General features: G+C 48.7%; 1 protein-coding gene across 1 annotated transcript; it reads right to left on the minus strand.

Moving 5' to 3' along the window:
• Positions 1–18,837: 18,837 nt before the first annotated feature.
• Positions 18,838–20,054, minus strand: LOC114618765 (ras-related protein Rap-2c-like). Its single transcript, XM_028764568.1, has one exon. The coding sequence runs from the start codon at positions 20,005–20,007 to the stop codon at positions 19,405–19,407; it is 603 nt and encodes a 200-aa protein (XP_028620401.1). The 5' UTR covers positions 20,008–20,054; the 3' UTR covers positions 18,838–19,404.
• Positions 20,055–25,104: the final 5,050 nt, after the last annotated feature.

Here is a 25,104-nt window from a genome sequence, read left to right on the forward strand (position 1 = left end):
TTTCTCAGTTTGAGTACATCAGCCAAGGCCTCCACAGTCTTCTCCCTCCTGTTGGGGGTCTAACCGGAAGTGTTTTCTTAGCACCCGGAAGTGCTTTCTTAGCACCCTGAACTGCTTATGGGTGAACGCAAAGCTTCTAACCATGGAGGAAAAACGTGGAGAGGTCTCCATCTCAGTTTCTCCATTTATTACTGTAGCTCACTTGAGTTCCTGTCTTCAGTTTGAGGCCCAGGCTGTCTTTCTTAAGGCGGGCAGCTGTTATGGGGAGGGGGTGCTTCTGGGATCCTGATTGGCTCACTGAAAATAGGAGATTCTCAGACAAGAAGGCTTTCCTCTCAGCCTAATGTTCCACATGATAAGGGGCAGAGCATCTGGTCTTACCGTGGACAAGCTTTTGTTACAGGAAATGCATGTTAGCAGAAATTATTACGTGTACGTGTCATCTCACACAGAAAGATTCTCATTGTAGGGAGAACTGGAAACTCCCAAAAGACCCAGGAAAAGGGAAGAGCCAACAATGAGAACATCGGACAATGGGTCACCCATAGTCAGTCCGCACCCCAGAAAGGCAGGGGCAATGCTCTGTAAACAGAGCACACCCACGAGGGCCCCAGGCCGCGCAGACCTGGAGTCCTGGCCCCAGGTTCTCTGGATCTAACTCTCCTTCCCATGTCTCCATCTGCCAGGAAAATTCCACTGTCACTCTGTGGGAACCTGCAGCTTGCCTGTGGTTAGGGCAGAGCAGCCTGAAGGAAGGACTCCAGGTGCAGGATGGTCGTCAGAGACCTAGGCCCGAGGGCCAATTCTCATGCTTAGTCAGAGTCCAGGACTTCAAGCCAAAGGCTTCAGGACTGGCTTGTGTATCCTCCTTGCCCTCTGGTGTCCATGACTTGACTCCCTGGCAAGCTCTGCTCCAGAGCCCCAAGGTGTGTGGGAGCCCCTGGGGCCTTCATAAATCCAGGTTTTAGGAGCCAAGGGTTCTGCCTCCCTGACTAACCTACAAGGCTGGAGAGGAAGGGGCCACTGGACAGGAGCCTGTGGCCCTTGAGTCTGGAGGAAAGGCTGTGAGCTTCACTTCAGTCATTCCACGCAGAGGTATAATTTGGAAACGCAGGATCTAAGGACAGATCCAGAGTCCTTTGCTAAGGACTATGCTGCCCTGTGGATTTCTAGACTGACTTAACAACAAAACAAGGGCCAGCGACATGCTCAGTGTGTCAAAGCACTTCCCTGTCCAAACTGACAATCTGAATTTGATCCTAGGAACCCACATGGTGGAAGGAGAGACCCCTCAGAGGTCCACGGGGGTGTGAATACACACACACACGTATACACACACACACCCTTAAATAAATATACAAACTTTTGTTATTGCTGCTGGTTTTAAACCAATGGAATCTTTCCAATTCCAAAAGATATGGGACATTAGGCAGAAGGAAAAAAGCTAACCTGAGGAGAGGGGCCGCATCTTAACCCAGGATAGTAGCCAACAGTGAGGTGGTCGGTCCAGGCCCATCCCCTCCCACTTTGCTCTGGGAAAAAGGGACTGAGCCCAGGACACAGCAGAAGTGGGGTTATACATGGAGTCACAGAGGCAGTACAATCCATGTTTTCTTTGCTGTTAGAAGAAAATCTGTAAGATTGCTTTTGGAGTAGGGTGACCCAGCAGAGTCCTTGATGGCCAACGACAGAGCCCTCAACACCCTGCTAGTAAACTCTGAAGCTCCTTCTGGATGTTGTCTTGACAACATGTGTGTAGGTCCCTTCTGTCTGAGAGACTGTGCCTCAGATTTCTGGCCCCCAGACAGGTTTCTGAGATCCAAGATCCTCTGTCAGGCAGTGGGCCTGGGGACTGCACCGGTACAGGGCACACTCAGAAGTTCGGAAACAGCCCTAGATACCGTGAGCTGCAGAAACTCATCTAGAGGCACCGAGAGTCCCAGGGTCCTTTGAGGAAAAGGAAATTAGGCCTTGATCCCAAAGCGGCAGGAGGCTCCCCGGGGTTGCAGCCCCTGGAAACCAGCTACCTGAGGAGAAAATCACTTGCAGGCTCAACTATTCGGTTCACTGAGCTGGTTTTGCCCCCTAGTGGCGGACTCAGGTCCTCTCCTAGGTATGTCCCTTCCAGGCTCTGGGGTCCAGCAAGCAGCTGAGGGGTAGGTTAGACCTCACCCACTTTTTGCTAATGTACTCTCCTGAGTGCTTAGATTATAAGAGTGAGTAAATAGATTTAGCTCTATGTCCTGATTTTTTTTATTTTTATGATTTTGTTGTTGTTTGGAAACAGCTTCTTGTGTAGCCCAATGTCTTGGAACTCACTGTATAGACAGAGCAGTCTAGCCTCTAATTTTAGCCTCTGTCTCCCAGGCACTGGATTAAAGGCATGTGTCACCACCGCTCAGTGTGTATCACCAAATTTTTAATGAGAATATAGTGCATTTTAAAATGTAAGTTTAAGCTGGGCAGTGGTGGCGCACTTTAATCCCAGCACTTGAGAGGCTGAGACAGGCGGATTTCTGAGTTCGAGGTCAGCCTGGTCTACAGAGTGAGTTCCAGGACAGCCAGAGCTACACAGAAAAATCCTGTCTCGAAAAACAAAAAAACAAAAACAAACAAAAACAAACAAACAAAAAAGAATGTAATTCCTAAGCATTGGCTAGGTTTGCTGTTTGTTGTTTGCTTTGTTTTGTTTTAAGTGTTCTGAGAGAGGTTCTCAGGTAGACTACACTGGCTTCAAATGCTCATCTCCTGAGTACTGGGATTACAGGGATTGGATTTTTAAGATAAGATCTCATTTTGTTGCCAGGCTACGCTGAAACTCTTCCAGGCTGAGCTTGAACTCATGGTAATTCTCCTGCCTCCGTCTCTGAGTGATGGGATGACGGATGCCAGCCACCCTACGGTCTCACAGAATTATGCATGCCCTCCACCCCTGTGACTTATCATTCTTGCCTTTCAATAGACCTGGTATTTGTCTTCTGCTGTCCTTCCAGAAGTCTTGCAGGACCACACTGCTGGTAGTACAGCCTCCCCGTCTGTGCACATCTGAACATTTCTGTGTCTGGCTTTGCGTGTAAGGGTAGTTCCTGCTTGTGATGACTAATTGCAGTTGACAGTTTGACTACATCTGTGTGTCAACTAAATGGAATCAACCAGAATCCAACCATTGAAGCAGTGCCTCTCCAGCAGGACAGATGAACTTGCCAGCTGGAGTGAGAGCAAGCAGGCAAAAAGTGAAGACTTCCTGTTCTATGTCCTTTTAGGTGAGCTGCCACAAGATTTAGGTGGGGTTTCCCACCTCAGGTGATCCAATCAAGAAAATCCCCACTTTGAGGCCTATATGCTGGGTTCTAAGGTCAGAATGATGTTTCTAACATGGCGTCAGTAGTGCTAAGATCTGAGAGCCTGTTATGTTGCAATCGTTGTGATAAGAATGTTGTAAACCAGACACTCAATTTGAACCCTGTCGGGCTGGCAGCTGACACCAGGTTAGGATGCTCTACGTTGTGTGTGACCTTTGCGTGCTCAGGACAGGGCAGGACTCAAGGGCTCCATGTCTGAGGCTGCCACTTGTTTGTGAGTCTGTCTGTGTGGTGGGTACCACGTGAGTGCTGCATCCGTGTCTGCCAGGGGGAGGCATGGGATCCCCTGGTGCTGGAGTTCAGGATGTTGGGTTGCATAGGACTTTTGTTTTAACAAATCTGTGAGAATGATGATTCCTTTTGCCAGGAGGTGGTGGCGCTCGCCTTTAAATCTCAGCAATGGGGAGGCAGAGGCAGGCAGATCTCTGTGAGTTTGAGGCCAGCCTGGTCTTCAGGACCGCCAGGGCTACACAGAGAAATCCTGTAGCGAAAAACCAAAATTAAAAAATAATGGTTGCCGGGCGGTGGTGGCGCACGCCTTTAATCCCAGCACTTGGAAGGCAGAGGCAGGCGGATTTCTGAGTTCGAGGCTAGCCTGGTCTACAGAGTGAGTTCCAGGCCAGCCAGGGCTACACAGAGAAACCCTGTCTCGAAAAATAAAAAAACAAAACAACAACAACGACAACAAAAAACCCCTCCAGTTGTGATTTGTTGGACTTAGTGCTATGGATTCTTTGGTATTTGCAAATGAATTCCCAAGACATTTCTGCTAACGGAAGTGGAATCCAGCAGCCCTGTAGCTTATATGATGTCTACTTTAGAGCAAGATGTATTGCATAGGTACTTTCTTGTTCAAATTATTTACCACAAATGTTTGGACTTCTCCCTTGATAACCTACATGAATGGCTTTCTTCCTGAGTCCTGTAACTCAAGGCCGATCTCAGGAGGGAAATTCCAGGGACTGGTCCTGACCAAAGTCCATCTTTTGGTCAGTGTTTAGTATCTAATAAAGCTTGCTTTAAATTTAAAAAGAGCCAGGCGGTGGTGGCGTACGCCTTTAATCCCAGCACTTGGGAGGCAGAGGCAGGTGGATTTCTGAGTTCGAGGCCAGCCTGGTCTACAGAGTGAGTTCCAGGACATCCCGGGCTATACAGAGAAACCCTGTCTCGAAAAACCAAAAATAAATAAAGAGAGAGAGAGAGAGAGAGAGAGAGAGAGAGAGTTATAAGCCCACACACTATGATGCTGACACAGACTAATGATTGAGGTATCTCCCACGGGTAGTACAGGTCAGATATGCAGTATGGATACCCTGGACCAAAGGTTTACAAGCCAGGTGGGATGGAGGAAAGATAGTCGGAGATCTCACTGTGTTATTAGAGCATCAGGGCAGCTTAAAACACATGGGTTGTTTACATTTGGAACTTTCCTTTATTACTTTTGAAAGCTGGCCATGAGTAAGTCAGTCTGAACATGGGAAAGTGGGGATAAAGGCACTTGTTTGTATCCGGTGACTGAGATAGGAACAGAGAGCCTGGCTCAGCCGCCTCCTGATTCCTATATCTGAGCAAATAGGATGTGGAGATCAAAGCACATGTGGGTTCATGAGAACAGTGCGGACTGGGTACTACGTGCATAATGGGGCCAGGTGGAGAGTTTGCATGCAAAGTGCGGCAGGTGCAAGACCTGGAGCCGAGAGCCATCGTGTGGAACAGGAGTACATGAGGATCCGGTCAGGAAGAAGCGAAGAAGCAAAGGGGAAAGGGGGGATCGCTTAAATGATCTCACTTTGAAAACCAAACCATTCAATTAAAACAAGGGTTTGGGAAAAAATAAAAAAAAAATAGATAAACAAGGGTTTGGAACAGCGTGGCTCAATCTTCCTGGTGAGGCAAACCTTCCGGTTAGGGTGTCAGAGGTAGAGCCTAACTAACACGGTGTTTAATAAACTCCACCCGGGCCACAAGTCTGAAAGTATCCTCTAACACCAAAGGAAAATGTTCAAGGGCCAAAGTGGCATTGTGACAAATGAAAGCGAAGTGCCAGTTGTGACCATGCCTCTCTAAACATGTGTGAACAGACGCCAAGAAGGAGGGTTCTAACGTACAGTCTCAATGATCTGAGAAGCAAGGGGGGGGGTCTCCTGGGCCATCCACCCATGTGCAGCATGGTCAGCCCTGCGAGGTGTAGTCAAGATGGAAGACTCCCATGTCACAAGTGCTTTAGACTGAAACTTCAAAGCCCTGACATGTTGACCTCTTGTTTCCCAGAGTTCAGGTCCTGCCTCTGCCTGCCTGGTAAGCGGAAAGCCAGGCCAAATAGGTGATCACAGAAAACTCTGCATAGCATCAGACAGACCAGCTAATAGAGCTCATAGACACGGCCCCATTCAGCAGTATAATGGCGTGTGTGCAGGGTATTGCTCTGGGCCTGATTTTCACCAACAAACCTCAGTGACTGTCTACGTGTCGGTGGAAAGGTGTAGTAGGATCTTGGCGGATCCAGAGAGTAGACACCTAGCCATCTTTGTGGGATGAGTCAGCTCTATGGATGATGACGCGGGACTCTGAGTCACCGTAAAGTGATCAGCTCCAATTAGGAAACCATGGGAGTTTGTAAACACACAGTCTACCTAGGAGGTTGGATCTGGGAGGCCTGTGGGGACAGAGCTCAGGGACATAGCGATAACTCTATGTCCATTTCCAGTGGCTGTCTGTTCTTGCGTCATAGGATCCACAGCTAAAGACGTGCCCAAATACCCTGCTTGCCCACGTCTCCTCCACCAAACAGGGATTTCTGCTTGTCTGTCACCTGTCAGTTAAAAGCCAGAACATTTTCAGGAAATATCTCTGCTTGTGTACCCTGCCCTGGGATGTGCAGGCAGGTCAAGAGAAAGCTACATTTTCTGAGTTCAATTCAGGAGAGCCAGTAGTTCAGCAGTAGATCTGAACTCCCCATTTCTTGCAGCAGAGCCAGGATGAGAATCCTATGGCACAAAGGACCCTATGTTTGTGTAATGACAAAGACAGTGACCCCTGGACTCCTCTCCTTCTAGAAACTGCCCATAAGCCCTGTCTTCCCTTGGTGGGAGTGGCTTCACTCCCACCACATGCATACCCACGAATATGCACACACACACATGCACACACATGCACACACATATATACACACATACGCATGTGCACACACACGTGTGCACACGCACACATACACATGCATACACACATGCCACCCTGGCAGTGGACTCCACATTGTTCCTTGGTGTACGTGACAGCAAGCAGGCTCAACTGCCTTCACTCCCACTCCTCCAGAGTGCTCTTGGCAATTCTCAGTCTCACGAGAGCAGGTTAACGTGTCCTCTTTTGTAAATGGACAAAGACTCAAAGGAGAAACAGAAATGGATGCTGGATGTCACCCAGGTGACTAAGGGACACAGATCAATGGCAGCTCCTGTCTGATTCGTGGGAACAGTCAGCCTCATGGGTTCACAGAAGGGACTGAGGGAAGCCACCTGTGTGTGTTTGGGGGTGGGGACTGTGCGGTCTGACAGTGTGTGTGCTCAGCAGATGTTGTACCCTGTTGAAGTACTCTGAAGAAGTAATTGGTAACAGGAATGACAAAGACCCCTGCGTGGGGGTGGGGTATGCTGCAGCCTACTATGGTGGTTTGTGACTGTGAACCAAGAACTTGGGAGGCTTGCCACTTGAGAGGACGGCCAGGAACTTACTCTTGGCCTGTACAACTGGAGCATTACCCAAGAAAAATAGAAACAGGGTCAAGAGATGGCTAGCTGAAAGGGTGAGGCCAGGTTCAGTGAAGAGAGGAAGGCGGAGGGCTGGAGAGGTGCTCAGCTGTTAGCAGCACCAGCTTCTCTTCCAGAGTCCAGTTCCCAGCACCCGCACCTGATGGCTCCCAACCACCTGAAACTCCAGCCCCAGCGGCTCTGGCGCCCTCTTCTGGCCTTTGCAGGCATCTGCACGTATATGGGAAATGATTTTTTTTCCCTTAAGAGTAGTCCAGCAAGGGCCCGTATTTCCTGAACTCCCCCTCTAACCCTTCTCACTGATTAGCCAACTGTGAAGTGGAGCTCCCGCCAGAGGAAAGAGACACAGTTATCATTAGTTATCATTAGTGCTGAGGGTAAAGAGACAGAGGCCATCTTGGCCATGTGTGCTGCTAGCCTGGTTTGGGTTCTGGCCCATGCACCATTTTTATAAAAAGAAATCGCCTTGCCAAGTTACTTCCGCATTGTTCACGTGTTCCGTTGTATGACGCTGAAATTGCTCTTTTCTGACACCATGCACGTGCATCCATCAACCACCATGTATGTGCAAAGATATACAAACGTACCAAAAAGAATGTAAGCAAATGGTCCCTAAAATTACCGCGTAATAATGTTCACATCCAGGGCAGCACCCAGACGACGACCCCCTGGGACCACGTGCAGCCCTCGTATGCGGCGTAAATAAAGCTTTGTCCTGATATGACCTGTGCATTTGCATATGTGCAGAGAGGCCCTCACACTCTAAGAATGCAACCGAGTGGTTGTGACAGATTGACAGCTCTTTCAAGTACCCGCTTCCTGTCCCTAGACTGCAAGTTAGCTAATGACTGGGGATTAAATATGGAAAAGCAAGCTTTCGTGTCCTGAAACAAAGAATTGAGTAAGGGCATATAAACAGTGGTGAAGGCAGGAAGGACTATCAAGAGGGAAGAGCACCCCAAGAGGGAAGAGGACCAGAGGGTCAGTGGTCACATGCTGAAAAACGATGACCTTTTATGAGTCTTTTGCTCTGCCTAGTAACAGGCAGCCCCTGTGGTGGTGGCAGCAGTGGCCCAATCTTTCTGTAAGTGGTTTCTTTCATATGCTAATCCCAACGTTCCCCCAAACTCCTTTTACATCCTGCTCTCTGGCTTCACAAGAGTATATATGAATGACAGCTGTTCTCCCCAAATGAAACAAACACACCTCCAGATAAAAGAACAGGAGCCCTTGGAACAGACACCCAGCACCTCAGGATCCAGTTCACACAGGCTGACTTTGAGTCTCCATGCCCTATCCTCAGTAGTGACTTTAAACAGAAATAAGAAGTTCCCCATGGGCCCCTAGAGGAACCAGCCTTCCACACTGGAGACCTCCCTGAGCGAGGGGTGGGGCATACCTGAAGGCAGATTCACTCTGTCTCATCCCCTCTTGGGACTCAGCAAACCTGGAGTTTTCAGGGTGGACCGTGAGGCTCTATGGTCTCCTGGCAGCAGAAGGAGACACATCTCTAAGCTCAGGGCTACACAAGACAAACAGCATAGGCTTGGCCCCCACCCTTGGGGACAGTCTCTGCTCAGCTGGCCCACTTCACAGGCTTCCATGACTGCTCTCCTGACCTCTTACGTGAAGGCATGGCTTTCTCTTACCTTCTCCCTCTTCAGAGCAGCCTCTGAGAGCTCTGGCTCCTCTGTCCACACTTCTTCCCCCTTTCCCCCTCAAACTCCAGTGAGCCTGCCCTAGGGTCTTCTTTGGAGTATGTTTTTAAATTCTTTCATCTGGGAGAAACTTTAAGAATCTACAAAAGGGACCATGTAAAAAGATTCTGTATTTCCCAGTGATGAGATCATAACAGTGAGACCACAATCACTCCATCCATGCTGTGTCTGGCACCATATACCAGTTAGAACCTGAATATGACAAGGTTTCTTTACACACACACACACATGCGCACACACACACCCCACCCCCAGTTATAACCTCTCGTTAAAACCAGATGATCACTTGTTTGAAGCTACCTTTTGTTTATAGTCATTAAAAACCTGGGAAGTGTAGTGGAGCACACCTTTAACCTAACACTCCAGGCAGAAGCAGGTGGATTTTAGTGAGTTCAAGGCCAGCCTGGTCTACAGAGTGAGTTCCAGGACAGCCAGGGCTACACAGAGAAACTCGATTTTAAAAAAAGACAAAGCAAAGCAAAAAGTTATGTTTGATATTTTACTGATTTTATTAACCATGTCCTATACTTAAAACAATTAATAATTTGCTGAAGTATTAAGAATTGCCAGGCAGCACTGGAGGCAAAGGCAGGCAGATCTCAAAGTCTACAGAGTGAGTTCCACGATAGCCAGTGATGGAATTAAACGCCTGTGCACCATTGTATGGTAAATAGGCAATTCTTAATACTTAAGCAAAGCCTTAATTGTATATAGAATGGTTAATAAAGTCAGTAAAATATCAAACAAGATAGGGTTTCTCTGGCTGTCCTGGAACTCACTCTGTAGACCAGGCTGGCTTTGAACTCACAAAGATCCACCTGCCTCTGCCCCCAAGTGCTGGGATTAAAGGTGTGCACCGCCACCTCTCGGCTATTCAATGTGTCCGTGAGCCTTTCAGGTTCCATAGACATCAATATCAGTTAATTCAGCACCAACAAAAAGACTCTACAGTTGTATTACAAGTATTACTACAGAGCTATGTTACCTAGAGTTATTTCAGGCTGAAGTGATCATTCTTTAACTTATTCCTTTCTTAGTATCCCAGGCTAGCTCAGGAACCTACTACGTAGCCAGAGATAACCTTAAATTTTTCATCCTCCTGCTTCCAGCTCCCAAGTGCTAGGATCACAGCATGTACCACCACACCTAGTTTATTTAGTGCTTGGCTCAAACCCAGGCTGTAAGCACTCTAAATGAGCATCCTACCAACCCAGCCACAAACCAGGCCTTGGCAATCAATCCAGGGCTAGAGAGATGGCTCAGCAGGTAAAGAGCATTGGCTGCTCTTCCAGAGGACCTGAGTTTCATCCCCAGCAAGCACGTGGTGGCTCCAATCACTCATAATTCTAGCTCCAGGGGATCTGACGCCCTCTTTTGACTTCTGGGGTACCAGGCACACATGTACACATGAGCAAAACACTCATACACATAAAATAAAGAAATCATAAAAAGGTTTTTAAAGAAAGCAAGTTCAAACCAGGCAGTGGTTGTAGAGAAAATATCCTGTGTATTGTATGGATGCCCCCTCACCTGTCAATTAAAAAGCCTATGGCCTATGGCTTAGGCAGGAAATGGGAGGTGGGACATCTGGGTGGAGAATGAATTCTGGGATAGTCAGGCAGGAGATTGGTCCAGGAAGATGTGAGGAGACAGACACATAGTACCTGAGCACAGGTAACCAGCCATGTAGCCGAACGTAGATTAAAATAAATGGGTTATTTTAAGTTATGATCTAGTCAGAGAAGAGCCTAGCTATACGGCCGAGTTATTTGTAAATATATTTTGAGCCTAAATCTTATTTCTGGGAGCATGGGGCTGAAAGGAGAACCAGGTGTAACCTCTACAAGTGGTGGCAAACATCTTTAATCCCAGCACTCAGGAGGCAGATGACTCTGAGTTCAAGGCCAGCCTGGTCTATAGAGTAAGTTCCAGGATGGTCAGACTACATAGAGATTCTATCTTGGAAAAGAACAGAACAGGACAGGACAGGACAGGGCAGGACAGGACAGGGCAGGACAGGACAGGACAGGACAGGACAGGACAGGACAGGACAGAACAGAACAGAACAGAAGAGTCAGTTCAGTTAGGGACAAAAATCCATGTAGAAAGGTGGGAAATACAGTCAGTGCTGCAAGTGAATTGTAGTTGTATTGCTATGATTGGTATTTTTTAAAGATATTTGTATTGTATTGATTGGTATTTTTTAAGATATTTGTGTTGTATTGATTGGTATTTTTTAAGATAAAATCTCACTATGTATCCCAGGCTGGTCTCTAACTTGAGACCATCCTGCCTCAGCCTCCTGAGTGTTTGCTGAATTCCAGGCATGAAGCATCACATCTTGCTTCCTGTTTGCATTTACAAACCTCTGTCATGGCTTAGTGTTCATCCATCAACTATTTTGTCTGAGCTTTTGAATATCCTGGGGTTACCTGAGGTTCCAGGACCCCAGCCTCTCAGAACTTAAGACCTTGATCTGAGAAAACACACCACCTGATCCTAGGGCATCCTTTGAGCCTATAGATATGATTGCACTCCTGGTTGGGGGGTTAGGGAGAGACAAAAAAAATGAGGATGACATCACACAACTTAGGATGTTGGAGGACACCTGCCTTGGTCTTCCCTGTGCTTTCCCATGTACCCAGCTGCCCTCCCCACAGTGTCCTCAGTCCCCTGTGGATTCCTGTCCCCTCTGTCTCATGCAGGATAATAGCTGAGGGTCATTATGAATCTCATCTAGAAGAGAGGGGTGAGGGAGGCTGCCACTGCATGCTGGGTCTTCTGTGGACTGGGCAGTTTGTAACACGCCGCCTCGCCGATAAGGAGAACACGCCACACTTCAGGATTCTTCTGACATGCAGTTTACTTGTTACAGCTCTTTTAGATGGTGTTACAGCTCTCTTAGATGGTAGTGTTACAGCTTTCTTGGATGGTAGTGGCGAAGGACCCAGAGCCCCAGAACCCACGGCTTATATAGAGTCCTGGGAGAACTTACTGCATGCTCATTGGCTCCTTAAGTGATGCCTAATTAGCATACTAGTTTTTCATTGGCTCTTGGAGTGAGGCTTAATTAGCATAGTAATTTTTACTCTTTGCGCATGCGCACATTCAGCTTGGCTCCCTCAAGGAGCCGGCGCCATTTTGCAATGGCGAATGCGGCTCCCGACAGCAGTTGGTGTTCCCACTCCATCTCTCTGCAGACAATACTGGAGAGGAACCCTGGTCTTGTCTTGCTCTGTCAGTCTGAGTGGTGAACTATGACATCTGTGTTTACCAGGAGAATATCAAGTCATTCTGAAAGAAGCTAGGCCAGCTCAGGATGTCAAACAGCTGCTCTGTCCCCAGCAGACAAGCATGTGTTCAGACTGAGAAGTGCTACCTACTGTGGCCAAAAGCTTGGAAAGACTGCTATCCTAGCACCTGGGACTGCAGCAGGTCTAGCCAGTTGATAATTATCTTGTCCATGCCTACCGTGACCTCACAGGGAGGCCTTTGAGGACAATCCTGAGCTGGTGCTGGACAGTCTAGAAACAGAGGCCAAAGCCCACCAGTCCTGCTGAGGGATAGCTCTAAGGGATGGATAAGCCCACAACTCAGAGCTGGGCATAAGATACCTCGTCTGTATAGCTTTAATTTTTTTTTGTCGCTTCTCAATCTGACCCGCAGAAAGGAACGACACAGCCCAGAGTTCTTCCCAACGCAGTTTATTCAGGAACCTTGTCTTCTTCCCCAAAAAAGCCCCCCCCCAAATCCTTGTGCCTGCACCACTCAGAGCCTGCCACGTGGGCAAATTCTATTGGGTCAAGAGGTCACTCGACAGATGGCCTGATATTGTGTAGCAGCGAGCTTGCACAGAGTACACTGCGGATGTGGCTCCTTGGGGGTGTATAAGGAAGTCAGGCGCTAGTCATGAGACTTGGCAGCTGTCCCAGGCGCCATTTTGAGCTGGCCGCCACACCCACTCCTCACATTTTTTAAATCCATTTTTTTTTTTTGGTTTTTTCAAGACAGGGTTTCTCTGTGTAGCTCTGGCTGTCCTGGAACTCACTCTGTAGACCAGGCTGGCCTTGGTCTACAGACTCAGAAATCCTCCTGCCTCTGCCTCCCAAGTGCTGGGATTAAAGGCGTGCACCACCACTGCCTGGCTTAAATCCATTTTTAATGATGGTTTTTAAATACTTTAACCTCCCTTTTAAGCCACCACCCACCAGAGGTAGTGGAAAAGTAGACCTGTTTAGAAATGGTTCTTTGGAGCAAATCTTATCTGCATTGTCAGGAAGTTGGCATAAGTTTAGTTCACAGGAGTCAGCAGTGACAGTTCTATCCACTCGAACGGTTTACAGGTATATTGGTAGTCCAGTTCCATAGAGTTGGGATAGCAGACAAGTCAGCAGTGATGCCATGATCTAGCATGAACAGCCAGGCCTCAGCCTTGACTTAGGTCAGTAAGAAGGACTGGCAAGAAACACCAGGAGAAGTCCTTAGCTGTGCCTCTCTCGGCTAAGCAAAGATCAGCGAAGAGATGAGACCAACAAGCGCTGCACAGCTAGATCTGTAAGCAAGCCTAGCTCAGCCTCCATCACTGTCCACCGAGTCCTCGTTATAGTCCCCTAAACATCACGTGTCCTACACGGGTCTTGCCTCGGCAGATGAGTCTGATTTAGTAAAACTCTATGTGAGTCTGTCTCAGCTGACATCACTCTGCCAATCACCCTGAGTGTACAGAAGCAACAAAAAGTTGTGACACACCAAACAGAAGCTTTTCGTGTGTTTCCCTCTTTGGAGTCCCAACATATGAAGCTCAACTATGCAATTTTAAGATGGACCAATACATGTGTGTCATTAGTAAAGAATCCTTCATCATGTGTCTTCTTATGTGTTTGTTTTAGCAGAACACCCTTTCACCTGTGTCTATTTCTTTTTCTTTTTTTTTAAATTTATTTATTTTATTTATGAGTACGCTGTAGCTGTCTTCAGACACACCAGAAGAGGGCATTCAATCTCATTACGGATGGTTGTGAGCCACCATGTGGTTGCTGGGATTTGAACTCAGGACCTCTGGAAGAGCAGTCAGTGCTCTTAACTGCTGAGCCATCTCTCCTGCCCACCTGTGTCTATTTCAATTAAACATTCTTTTACAAGTCTGCCTTAGTCTTTCACCTGCATCCATTTCAAGAAAACACTCCTTCAACATGTTTGTCCCAACAAAACACCATCCAACACAACTGACTTTTTTTTTTTAAGATTTATTTATTTATTATATATGAGTATACTGTAGCTGTCTTCAGACACACCAGAAGAGGGCATCAGATCTCATTACAGATGGTTGTGAGCCACCATGTGGTTGCTGGGATTTGAACTCAGGACCTCTGGAAGTGCAGTCAGTGCTCTTAACCACTGAGCCATCTCTCCAGCCCCACAACTGACTTTTTAAAGAACCCTTAAGTTACCACTTCACATCCGGGCTGAAAATATAGTAGGCCCGTACAGGTTTGGAATACTTGCCAAGACTTGAAACAAAATTGGAAGATTGATGAGATATCCACAGAAGAGGGAGGGAGGATGCAATTCTCTCACTGGTGTATCGGTGACTTCATTTGTCACGTGACCACCTGGGGGCATCTACTGCAGAAGAGGAAGCCAATAGCAGGGTGTGTGAGACAGTCCTTCCTGTGCACTCAGCCTGTGCCCAGCCATTGAGGGCTTGTGTGGAGGATCCAGCCAGCCAGGCAGTAGGCTTAGCCTGGTCTCAGCACAGCCGACCTCACCAAGCTGGTGTCTACACTGTTGAGTGTTCACTGCCAAAAGCAGTCAGCAGTACCGATCCCTTATGTGGCTGAAGTAACAGCCAGCTCCTTGGTGGGAAGACTTGTCTTCGCCACTATGGTGTTTCCTCAAACACCAGCATCCAAAGGCTCACCCCTGCCCCAGGCACCTTCATGGTGCTGTTCCAACAGGTAAGGCATTAGGGAACTGGAAGGGAGGCTGTCTTAGTTAGGGTTTTATTGCTGTGAGCAGACACATGACCAAGACAAGTCACCCCAAGACACAATGCATTTTTTTTCCCGCCTCAATAAAAGCCTCAGAAGACAGACCCTGTGTGCCGGCTCGGGGTGCACCGGCTCGGGGTGCGCTGGCTCGGGGTCCTTTTGTAACTCACCTGCCTGGCCTCTTTGCAAAGCTTGTTTAGTCTCCTCCTTGGGAAAATGCTTTAGAGACGGCATGTTTAACCTCAGGCTCCTCCAGTTCTCTGGCGAGGGAGTTAATTTCACAGAGAACTAAAATCCCACCCTCACACCCACCGCCACCGCCCACGCCCTGGAACAGTTGGTGAGGTGGAGGACGAGAGCCAGCGCTTTCCACCCCTTGCTCCGCTAAGCACCCGAGCACAATCCTCTTCACATAGCTCACTGGCATCTACAAGACAATTTTTTTTCTTCGCCCTTGTTTTCTTCCACAGTAGAGAGAGGCACACGGTCCCAGTGGTCGCTGCAGCCATTCCTGGGCTATGATATCAATTTCTAGACTATCTTAATCATTCCATAAGCCAAGGCAGTATCAGCTGAATGTACTGTGGTCTGGAAACAAATCCTAAGTGTTAGCCCTTGCGAGTCTATAAAATACTGGAAAGGAGACGGCACCTGAAGTATGGGTCCCAGTGTGCACCGTGTCCCTCCGGTCTGCTGATCCATGAACTCGAGATGGTTTACCTGTCTCCCCTCCTCCCACCTCTCATGGTGGCTGAACTGGAGCTCTGCCCTCAACAGTTCTCAGTCACACAAAAGGTCATGCTTGTCGCCAAACCTGCCAAACCAAAGTTCAGTCCCTGGTACTCGTGGTGGAAGGAGAGAATCAGCTCCTGCAGGTTTTTTTCTAACCTCCATGTGTGCACTATGACAAATACACACACATACAAATAATTCTCTTTTTTTAATGGTGTGTGTGTGTGTGTGTGTGTGTGTGTGTAAAAGATGAGAGTTGGATGTGGCACACTTAACAGCACCCACTCCTCTTGCAGAGGACCCAAGTTCAATTTCCAGCCTCCACAGGGTAGCTCGAAATCACCTGCCAACTCCCGTCCTAGGTGATCTGGTGCCCCCTTCTGGCCTCCATGGGCACTGCACTCGTTTAGAGCACAAACATAGAAAGAGGCAAAACATTCACACACATAAAATAATCTTTAATATATATATATGTTAACGAACATTTTTAAAACTCTGAATTGTGTCTTTTCTTTAATGGGTTGACCTTAAATCACAGTACTCGGAAAGGGTTCTGTTAGAGTCATATCAGCACAGACATGGCTGGTGTGGACTATAGAAAGAGCACACTAAAATGAAAGACCGAACTTCCAGAGACATACTAGAAGTGTGTGCAAGGTCACAAAAGTAGCATCCCATCATTTAGGTCATAGTATATCTCTAAAATAAAGAGCTCTAATAGGGCAGACCAGCCTTGAGGGTGCAGGTCACCAAGGGGCATAAACACTGGGAAGTGTCACTGGGGTATGGCAGAGACTGCCACCACAAGATGACATCCCGAGGTCCTGTGTTACCAAGGCAATGTAACACTAGAGAAAGGACTGAGTATTTGTCACAAGAGGAAAGTGATGTCCCACTTGGGGGACATACTCCTTGGTTACACAGGGTAGAGCCACAATGTCAAGACTTGGAAAGGTCGTTTCACCTCTCCCTGAGGTGTCTAGCCTGGGATCTGTACCTGAAAGAGCCAACCACCCTGACAGTGATATCTGTCCCTTGAAAACTCACTTTGGAGTCATTTAGGCCAGCCACTCTTGCCACCAAAGGGACACAGGCATGACATACAGATGTTAGAAATTTACTGAGGAAAATCCTGTGTATGTGTCTTTAACTGTGTGCATGTGCATTTATATCTGTGTGTGTGTGTGTGTGTGTGTGTGTAGTCCTGTATATATGCCTTTAATTATGTGTATGTAATCCTGTGTTATGTCTCTGTGTGTGTATAATCCTGTGTGTATGTATTTAAGTGTGTGCATGTGTGTGTTTGTGTGTGTGTGTCTGTCTGTATATGTAATCCTGTATAGATGTCTTTAATTTTAGTGTGTGTATATGTGTGTAATTCTGTATGTCTGTATGTGTGAAATTCTGTATGTCTGTATGTGTGTAATTCTGCATGTCTGTATGTCTGTGTGTGTGTGTATATATATGTGTGTGTGTGTGTGTGTGTGTGTGTGTGTGTGTAATTCTGTATGTCTGTATGTGTGTCCCAGCAAGCTGCTTCCTCCTTACTCCTGAGGGTAGAGGAGTTAGCCTCACACTCTGCTCCTTCCATCTGGCCCACCAGTCAGGGAAAGCCAGTCAGGGAAAGCCCTGGACTCTCAACTGGAAACTTGAATCTAACCGAGGGTACCTGAGGTCATCCCAGAAGTCCACAGGCAGAAAAGCCTGGCTGGGAATGTTTCATTGGATCAAGGCCTGATATTCATAGGGACTAGGACCTAGGGACATATAAGCAATCTTTGAAGGCCTCAGCACAAGCTGATGGAGGGTTGGAAGGGGCCATACTCTTCTTCTGGTCATGCGGCTTTCTCTGCGAGCCCCTGTCCAATGCATGGAGAATCTTAATTTTTTTGTCTGCTCCAGCAGCAGGACTGGCTTTGACACAATGTGGAGGCCAGGAAAGTGTTCCCACTGTCCTCACACACTCTTCCTCATCTCTGAGACAGAGCCTTAGACAGATGGTTGAAGTCTGGCAGGAGGGTGGAGCAGCACACGCACGTGTGCACACGCGCACACATCTGTGTGATGGGTTTTAAGCCTTGCAGAGTGAGTATCCTGACCCACCCTGTCTTGAGATGGGGAAGAAGAGTGTGGAGGCAGGACAGCCTGGCTGGTGGGCCCTCTCTAGGTGGATCTGTAGGTCAGTTCTGCAACATGCTCTTTGCATTAAGAGGGAAAACCTACCCCTCTGTGGAAGTATCACATGTCGTATAAATAAAAGTGAATAGACCCTGTCACCTCACTAGTCACATAACTTTCCGTTAATAAAGTTAACTGTTTCAGGTAAGAGGCAGATCTAGGCTTTCTTGTTTGTGTTAGGAGGTTATTTAATTTGGTGAGGCTGAAAACTGAAAACTATGCTGCAGCTAAAGAGGACTTCTATTTTATTATTTTTATTATTATTATCATCGTCATTATTATCATTATTGTTTACTTATTCACTCTTCATCCTGCTCACTGTCCCCCTCCTGGTCACCCCTCCCCCATTCCCTTCTCCTCTGAGCGGGTAGGGGTCCCTGGGTATCCCCCCTACTCTGGCACATGAAGTCTCTGTGAGGCTAGGCACATCCTTAGAGAGGACTTCTTAACTTGTTCACATGTACGTCTCAAAGGTCAGTTTTTAAACCTTCTCCAGCATTGCTAAACCAATGCATTAAGAACTCCTGTCACAGGAAAACACCGCTAAATGACCCTTACACGTCTGCCCACTACCCCGCCATGCAGGTATTCAGACAAAAAAGAAAAATCTGAATCTAGAAAACAAAACAAAAACCCTTTGGCTCCTGGCAGCAATTCTGCAGGAATACACCAGGAGACAGGGGGGCCCCCTCCTTACAAACATTCATTTCCTGGAAAATAACTCAAAGACAAGGTATGTGAACACTTCAGGAGTTAGTGGCTGGGAGTTAGCTCACTCGGGAAATCACTTGTTGCACAAAGCTGAGGTCCTTAAATCTCAGTCAATGTCTGTAATTCCAGTTCTCCTTCAACAAGGTATCACAGGTGAACCCAGAAGCCCATAAACAACAAAACACTGACACCCTGTCTCAAACAAGAGGGGAGGACCAAAGCCTGGTGGCCCCCTTCCACGTGTGCCCCCCTTCCACGTGTGCCCCCCTTCCACGTGTGCCCACACACAATGTACTCACGGCACAGCACACATAAGAAAACGGTTTTTTAAAAATAAAGCTTTTGTAATGACGGGTGTACACACACGCTAGAAAGGCACGTGTTAAAGATTATTAACTTCCAGTTTTATTTCCAATGCAAAGATGTGACACCAACTAAACGTCAATTACAAGATAAGGCAGAGCTATCTTTGTGTGTGTGTGTGTGTGTGTGTGTACAGTTGTCCTCCGTGCAGTATCCCCTTTCAAACCAACATGGCATAAGTCATAACTCTATTTAGGAATTTATGTTGAGGAAAATCTTACTGCTGGACTCAAGGCTGTAAAGGAGAGAGAAAACCCTCCTAAAGCTGAAGAAAAACATCTCTTCAGTGCACACTTCCCAACCAATCAAAAGCTCACGAGTTGCTATTTACAAAAATTAGACGGGTGGGTGGGAGTCCAGAAATAAACTGATTGAACAAGGTTGTAAATTCTCTCGGCAGTAAAATGTAAATTTTGGTTTCTTCTTGTAGCACAGTCGGAGGTCAAGCAGAGGGGGTGTTGCAAAGTTTTTGCCTAACATTGAAGACAGACACACAGGCAGACTGAAGCACCAGCACCCTTTGCGGTGAACATACAGAAAAGCAGCCGCCAACTTGGATAACTTTCTGGGAAAAGGCACTGAGCCGCTAGCCAATGAACCTCTCGGCCGGCCACGTCTCCGGGGCGTTGGCGGGGATGCGGGGAGCCTCCTGTCCCAACGGGGCCAGGGCCTCCATCTCGCGCACCACCTGCGTGAATACACGGTCCACCATCATTTTGCTCTTGGCCGTGATCTCCAGGAACGGGCAGCGCCACTCGCGGGCCAGGGCGCGTCCCTGAGCCGTCAGCACCCGGCGCTCGGCGTCGAGGTCCGTCTTGGTGCCCACCAACACGAGTGGGACGGCGCGGGAGCCCCGCAGCCGGCCCATGCGCTCCCGCAGCGGTCTCACGGCCTGGAACGAGACCTCGTCGCACACGCTGTAGAGCACCACGAAGCCGTCGCTGTTCCTGATGTACAGGTCCTTAAGGGTGACCAGATGCTCGGCGCCCACCGTGTCCACGATCTCCAGCAGCGCGGGAGCCCGGTTCACCTCGATCACCTTGCTGAATAGCTCCTCCACCGACGGCTCGCAGCGCTCGGGGAAGCGGCCGCACGCGAACTGCGTGGCCAGCGCCGTCTTGCCCACCGCCACGCTGCCCAGCAGCACCACCCGGTAGTCCTTGGCGGGGCGCAGCACCAAACCCTCCATGGCCCGGACAAGGGGACGCGGGGAATGGCGCTGGGAGGCGGCGCGGGGAGGACCGGAGGGCGGGGCGCGAGGCCGAGGGCGCGCGCGCGTCCCCGTGGCGCCCGAGAGGAGAGGCCCCGCTGCCACCGAGGGTCCCTGGATCTCGGCCCCGCGAGTCTCTTCGCCTCAGCCTTGCGCACTGCTCCCGATCCCACTGCCCCACGCTGCGCCCCGGCCGCAGCCTGCCCCACCAGCACCTCCCCTGAGCCTCCTCTCTCCCCTAGGTCCCGGGCCCTGCCCAGCCTCCCTCCCACACCCCGCAGACCAGCTGGGGGCCCCCCAGTCAGTCTTGAACTGGCTATCCCAAAGAGGGAGCCCTCGGTTGACAGAACAGAAGGTAATCTGATCTCTTCCTGGCTAACCCAAGAAAGACAGGGATTTCCGCAGCATTCCAGATGCAGAGGTGCCCGATCAAGGTCACTCTGCTCCCTACCGCTGGCCCCTCCAGGCTGGGAGGACTCCACGCTCAGAGGCCGATGAAGAAGCTGGTCAGAGAGGGTCCCAATTCCCTCTTGGGCGCTGTGATCGCTCACCCTGGTCTCCCTGAACTCTGTACAATGCAAACCACACAGCCTCTCCCACGCCCCACTCCCCACTCCCGCTTCCTGGTTTCCCATCCTGGTGAAGACTCCTCACCTTGGCCATCCATACAACTGTGTCACTTTGTAGAAATGAGAACTCACACAACAGCAAGTAGAACCTGGGAAGCGCCAGGCAGATCCCATGGCCACCTTTTCAGTCCCCTTCCACTCCCGGCTCCCTCAGTGACTGCAGAGGAGAAAGCCTGGGTCTCCTTTCTGTCGTTGTTTCCCTGAGTGAACTCCCTTCCACCTCCTGCAAAAAACCAGCTGCCTAGGCTGCCCGCCATGCTCTGGAGAAGTTAAAGTGGTTCAGCAGAGGAAGATGCTTTTCTATAAACTGTGGCAGTAACATCCTTAAGGCACGGTCATCCCCAAAAGAACTCTTACAAGGAATTCTGGGAAAGGAAGTCAGCAAAAGCAGAGACTAACAAGAAAGATAAGTAACTAAACAACCTCTGAGACACTGGAGCTTTATCCAGGTTCAAAAGCTTCCCGCAGATAACTTCTGAAGGAACACAGAACAATCTACAACCTCAGATGTCAGAGAACAGGCAAGGAAACCCCACACAGTACAACCACACCTCAATCAGTGATCATGGCATCGTCAGGAACAAAATAATGACATCTTGTCTGAAGAAATAAAATAAATGGCAGGAACTCTCAAGAGACTAGTTTGGGAAAGATTCCACAAGAACACTGTAGAAGTGAAAATTCAGGGTTTTGTCTTACTACGTGAACTGACAGATCATGATATAAGAAATACATATCTTGCGGGATCTTTGTCTAGGAGTCTGGAAGCTGGCGGTTAAAAGGTATAGAGCTCATTCCCCAAGGAGCTGACTTTCACAGGGGTCACCAACACTACCAAAGGAGCATCCAAGGAGGCTCCATACCACCTCCCCCACAGTTATCACCCTTGAACACAGCCATCTTTATCTGTGCATCGGTGACTACACTCAAGAGTGCTCAAGATCTATCCTGCTGATTGTTGGGTTTCCTTCATAGGACTCCAAAGACTCGCTTCTGCACCTGTTAGCCTGATGTAATTGCACATGACCTTGTGGTCTTGGGAGGTGCTTAACTAAATAGTGTGTGGAAGGATAACAGAAAGTAAGTAGGGGGACCCCATCTGTGGGGAAATTTGTATCCGTGCTGGGTGGCTGCTTTAGGGCCACCCACTCTCCTCTAAGTAGCCCTTTACCTGGGCTCTGTCAGCGAACCAAAGGAACTCCTTGGTTCCCCAAGTTGGACTTTGGTGGAATCATACTTTGGTTTGCTGTTAATGCCCTATAAGGAAGGAATAGATAGCTGGGTGCACGCCTTTAATCCCAGCACTTGGGAGGCAGAGGCAGGCAGATCTCTTAGTTTGAGGCCAGCCTGGTCTACAGAGTGAGTTCCAGGACAGCCAGGGCTACACAGAGAAACCCTGTCTCAGGAAGAAAAAAAAAAAAAAAAAGACAAAATCAACAACAGAAAAGGAAAGGGTGTACAGTCTATGCCTCTCCAGGTAGAGCTCCTGAAACACACATGAATAAAATGCACACAAAGACATGAACTTGAAAAAGATTTACAGATGAACATCACCAGGTTTCACTAGGGAGTCCAAACCCTTGAAATTGTCCTGGAACTCACTCTTTAGACCAGGCTGGCTTTGAACACCCTCAAGAGCAAGGATCAAGCCCGGCTGCCTTTGAGGTTCTTGTTTTAAATGCACCTCCCTTCACTGGTTCTTGAGCATGTATTCATGTATTGACTGACTGGGGAGGGGACAATCTGTGAGTAGAAGGCCAGGGATCCCAGCCCCATGTGAAGCTCAGGGTATTTAAGGGGCTGACAACTGAGTCCTGTCAATGGCCACTGACTTATTAATCAAGGCTATGGAATAGGACCTTCATAAAAATCTTACCACAAGGGATTTGGAGAACTTCTGAGCTGATGCAGAAAAGTGAGACACGCCCAACATCTGCAATAAGGACCCTGTGAGACCTTACCCCTGCACCTCCACACTTCACGAGGCGGCAGGTAAACACATGAGAGTGCTCCCCGGTTTCTGTGAACCTTTTTTTTTTTTTTTTTTGGAGACAGAGTTTCTCTGTGTAGCCCTGGCTGTCCTGGAACTCACTCTGTAGACCAGGCTAGCCTCGAACTCTCAAACTCAGAAATCTGCCTGCCTCTGCCTCCCAAGTGCTGGGATTAAAGGCGTGCGCCACCCCCACTCCCCGGCGGTTTCTGTGAACCTTAAGAGTGTATTTGTAGATACTGTCCTGTGAAGTATAGGGGGCCCAGTATTGCCACTGGTTCTGAACTGGAGGCAGTGCTGTGGTCTGGGCCTTCCAGCTTTTGGAGTCAGCAGTCATCCTGTCCGGGATCAGAATTAAATAACAGCCCTTGACTCACTGGCATGTGAGGAGCTGGTTGGTGTGGAAACCCCCACCCCATTGGAAGTGGTGCGAGCAACAGTTCCTTTAACAGGTTATGGAGTCGCTTGAACACTGCTGACGAGATAAAACATCACTTGAAATGATGGGCGATTCTGGTTCTCAGCAGCAGCTGCCCATACTGGGGGATGGGATGAAGGCAAGCAGGTCCCTACAACAGGACCACAGAAGGTCTTGAATTGACAGGTGGCTGTTTCAGGGTTTGTTATTGCTGAGGCTTTGAAGCCAGCCCGCCCCAGTCACTCCTTTTACTATCGGTACAGTGGTCGTTTATTACTTGTTACTGATGAAATGAAACCATGATACCACCATAAAGACACAGGCTGCACCTGGCAATGCCATCTGAGTCCTCCTGGGCACACCATTGCACCTGCGTAACAGACTGAGGCTCTCCGCAGATCCTTCACCCTACACCAGCCAAGTGGACTTCACAGGGTAGCATAGAGACATGCGGTTGGCTGTTCATGCAACCCCGTCCAGACCTCTACTCCCTAATCAGAGTTCCCTGAGTTCACAGCATGGATGTTGATGGCAATATTTATAACGGCGGCACCTGATCTGGCCTGTAGTTACGGGGCTCCCATCTTCCTGACTAGGCAAAGCCTGAGGCCATGAGCGGCCGCGTGTTCTCGATGCTGCTCGGCTCAGGCCGGCTCAGGCCGGCTCAGGCGGGCCAGAAGCACTAGCCCTGCCACCCACGAGACACCACCAGCGTGGGAGATGGCTCTGCCAATCTTCCACACTGTCTCCACAATGCTTGGCTGAGCCCAGACCATCCCGCCATCCATGCAGTATCCAGTAGAAATGACACTCTAATGTTTAAAGATTATTCAATATCTTTATATATTTGGTAATGCTCAAATAACAAGATGCCCACGCAATTAGAAGTGTTAACCAATTAACTAACCTATATATAAGTTGTTACTCAGGACTGCTTTTCATACATGTGTGTTTCTCAATGGCTCCTACATCTCTGCCTCTTAGCTCCTCGTCTGTCTGTCTTTACTCCTCCCACATTAGCTCCTCCCAAATTACCGAGTTTATGGTAAATGTTGCACGGGGGAAGGGAGGGGGATATCCCGCTACACATGGAGCATGAGCTGGGTACAAGTTATCGGTCTTTAGAAGTGGATTCAGGGACCAGGAGTGGGGACCCTGGGTTAGTCAGGAGCATGGCACAGAGAATCCAATGCAGCCATGCACGCTGAGTTGGACATTACAGTAAAACGTACCTTAAAATTACCCACTGCTCTCCCAGGAATGAAGCACACTTGCTCACAGCATGCACACACAGTCCACACTCACAGCACGAGCTGGAGAACTTCTGGGTAGTGGCTGCAGAGAGCCTGGGCTGGAGCAGGCAGGCCACACCTGTGCAGTTGGCTGGCTCTTGCAGCCATGACCTGGGCACAAGAACGAACACAATGCGTAAGAGGCGGAGCCAGTACTTGTGCTTTGAAAATACCCCGTCCCAAAAAAAAAAAAAAAAAAAAAAAAAAAAACAGCCGGGCGGTGGTGGCGCACGCCTTTAATCCCAGCACTTGGGAGGCAGAGGCAGGTGGATTTCTGAGTTCGAGGCTAGCCTGGTCTACAGAGTGAGTTCCAGGGCAGCCAGGACTACACAGAGAAACTCTGTCTCGAAAAACCAAAAAAAAAGAAAAGAAAAGAAAAGAAAATACCCCATCATTTGGGGGTGTGACAGGTACTGTGCAGGTCGGTCTCACTTGCTAGTTTGATGAGATGTAGATCACCTGAGAGACAGGCCTGTGGGATGGTTGTGGGTGCCCTGGACCCACATTCAGGCTGTATAAAAAGAGACGAATGCTGAACACCTGTATTCTGCTTGCTGGCTGAGGCTGCAATGTGACAGCTGGCCCAAAGTCCTGCTGCTGAGTCAAATAAGCCCCTTCTCTGTCAGGTGCTTATGTCAGGGCACTTAGTTACATAGTAACAGGAGACAGGCGTAGCCCTCAGGTCCTTCCCTACTAGCTTTAGCTGGAGTCTGAAACAAAAGCAAGCTTCTGCATAGCGGTGGATTT

This window comes from Grammomys surdaster, unplaced genomic scaffold (assembly GCF_004785775.1).
Source record: "Grammomys surdaster isolate TR1022 unplaced genomic scaffold, NIH_TR_1.0 144, whole genome shotgun sequence".
NCBI lineage: Eukaryota > Metazoa > Chordata > Mammalia > Rodentia > Muridae > Grammomys > Grammomys surdaster.